Here is a 1,320-nt window from a genome sequence, read left to right as displayed (position 1 = left end):
GTATAAGATAATATTGACGCATTCAACGAGTTCAACWTGAGGACATTTTTAATAAATAAATATCATTAAAACACTAAGAAAACACTGAAAGCTTATTTAGGGATTGGTATCACAAAAATATTTTTTATACAAAAAGTTTGCTGTATAAAGTCATAAAATGCAATTTTTCTTGACCCAAAATTTTTGAAAGATAAACATTGATGCATGTAAAACTCTGTTTAGTTGAATCTCATTTAGGATAAAGACAGATGGCAGGAAAAATGATCTGCCAAATAAAACAGATACTTATGTTTTGGTATTGCTGAATTAAGATTATGTCTTATGTTTATCTGGTTTGCGGCTCTCATACTGTTGAAAACTTGTGAAATTGTTTTAGATTTCAGCAAAGTGGAAATGCCACTTTTTTACAAAGATTTTTAAAATTTTCCTGCAGGTAATGATGTCTCTTTGTAATGTTTTCTATTCCAGGTACGACTGAGGTGACACCATGGTCAAAGAACCACTCCTCTACCCCTTCCTTTAATGTCACCAGTTCTACAAACATGACGTACACCACAGCAGCACCTGCATCAAACCACAGCAACATCACCGATCATTCTGCTCTTCCATCTGGACCTTCAAACCATTYCACTTCAACGGAGGCACTCTCACGCACCACTGTGTCCATACCTGGACCACAAAACACTTCTTCTACCACTGCCAGCATTCAGACCAATTCAGCATCCAGCACCAGCTTATTCATTGAGTCTCCCAGTACTCCTGTTCCAGCAGACACTTCCCAAACCAGCGCACCCMCTAAGACTGAAGCCCAGCCCAAGTCCACTGAGACTCCAGTGGAGCGCAGCACCGTAATGAAAAGCCAGTCTGCGAGTCCGTCYCAGCTCAACATGGGGGGTGAGGGTAAGTGTCTGATAAGTTCTGTGCTGCACACCAATTCACTTTGGGCTGTTTACAGACTGAATATTAACAAAGACCACAGTGAATTGGCTTATCCACAAAGGGGATGTTGTTCTTTGTTTTCAACCACAAACCAGTCATTTTTGCGTCACACAGAGGCACAAACACACAACACACATGCCCCTTTTTAATCTTTTACAAGCTCCGTCACCACCAAGCACGACACAATCATGTGTTTGTTTAAGAGGAGACCGAGGCGTCACAGGACCCTGCCTTCAAGAACCTTACTTCTTTTGTATGTTTTTCTGTGTTTTCATCAATCTTGTTAAATAATTTATATATTTTTTTTCAATTTCAATTCAAAAAAATTGATTTATTTCATTAAAAAATAACTATATACAATAAAAAACAAAGAAAATACAC

The 1,320-nt window shown here is 38.3% G+C and overlaps 1 protein-coding gene across 1 annotated transcript in view; it reads left to right on the top strand.

The window, feature by feature from the left end:
* Positions 1-1,320, top strand: part of LOC106510839 (mucin-5AC) — a 22,462-nt gene that overhangs the window by 17,286 nt on the left and 3,856 nt on the right. Inside the window, exon 3 of the mRNA XM_013999565.1 lies at positions 469-900. Within this exon, the coding sequence (XP_013855019.1) occupies positions 469-900 (432 nt within the window). The remainder of the gene's footprint in view (positions 1-468; positions 901-1,320) is intronic.

This window comes from Austrofundulus limnaeus, unplaced genomic scaffold, assembly GCF_001266775.1.
Source record: "Austrofundulus limnaeus strain Quisiro unplaced genomic scaffold, Austrofundulus_limnaeus-1.0 Scaffold2348, whole genome shotgun sequence".
Taxonomy (NCBI): Eukaryota; Metazoa; Chordata; class Actinopteri; order Cyprinodontiformes; family Rivulidae; genus Austrofundulus; species Austrofundulus limnaeus.
The sequence above is the reverse complement of the archived record's forward strand: the minus strand, read 5'-3'. Positions and strand labels throughout refer to the sequence as shown.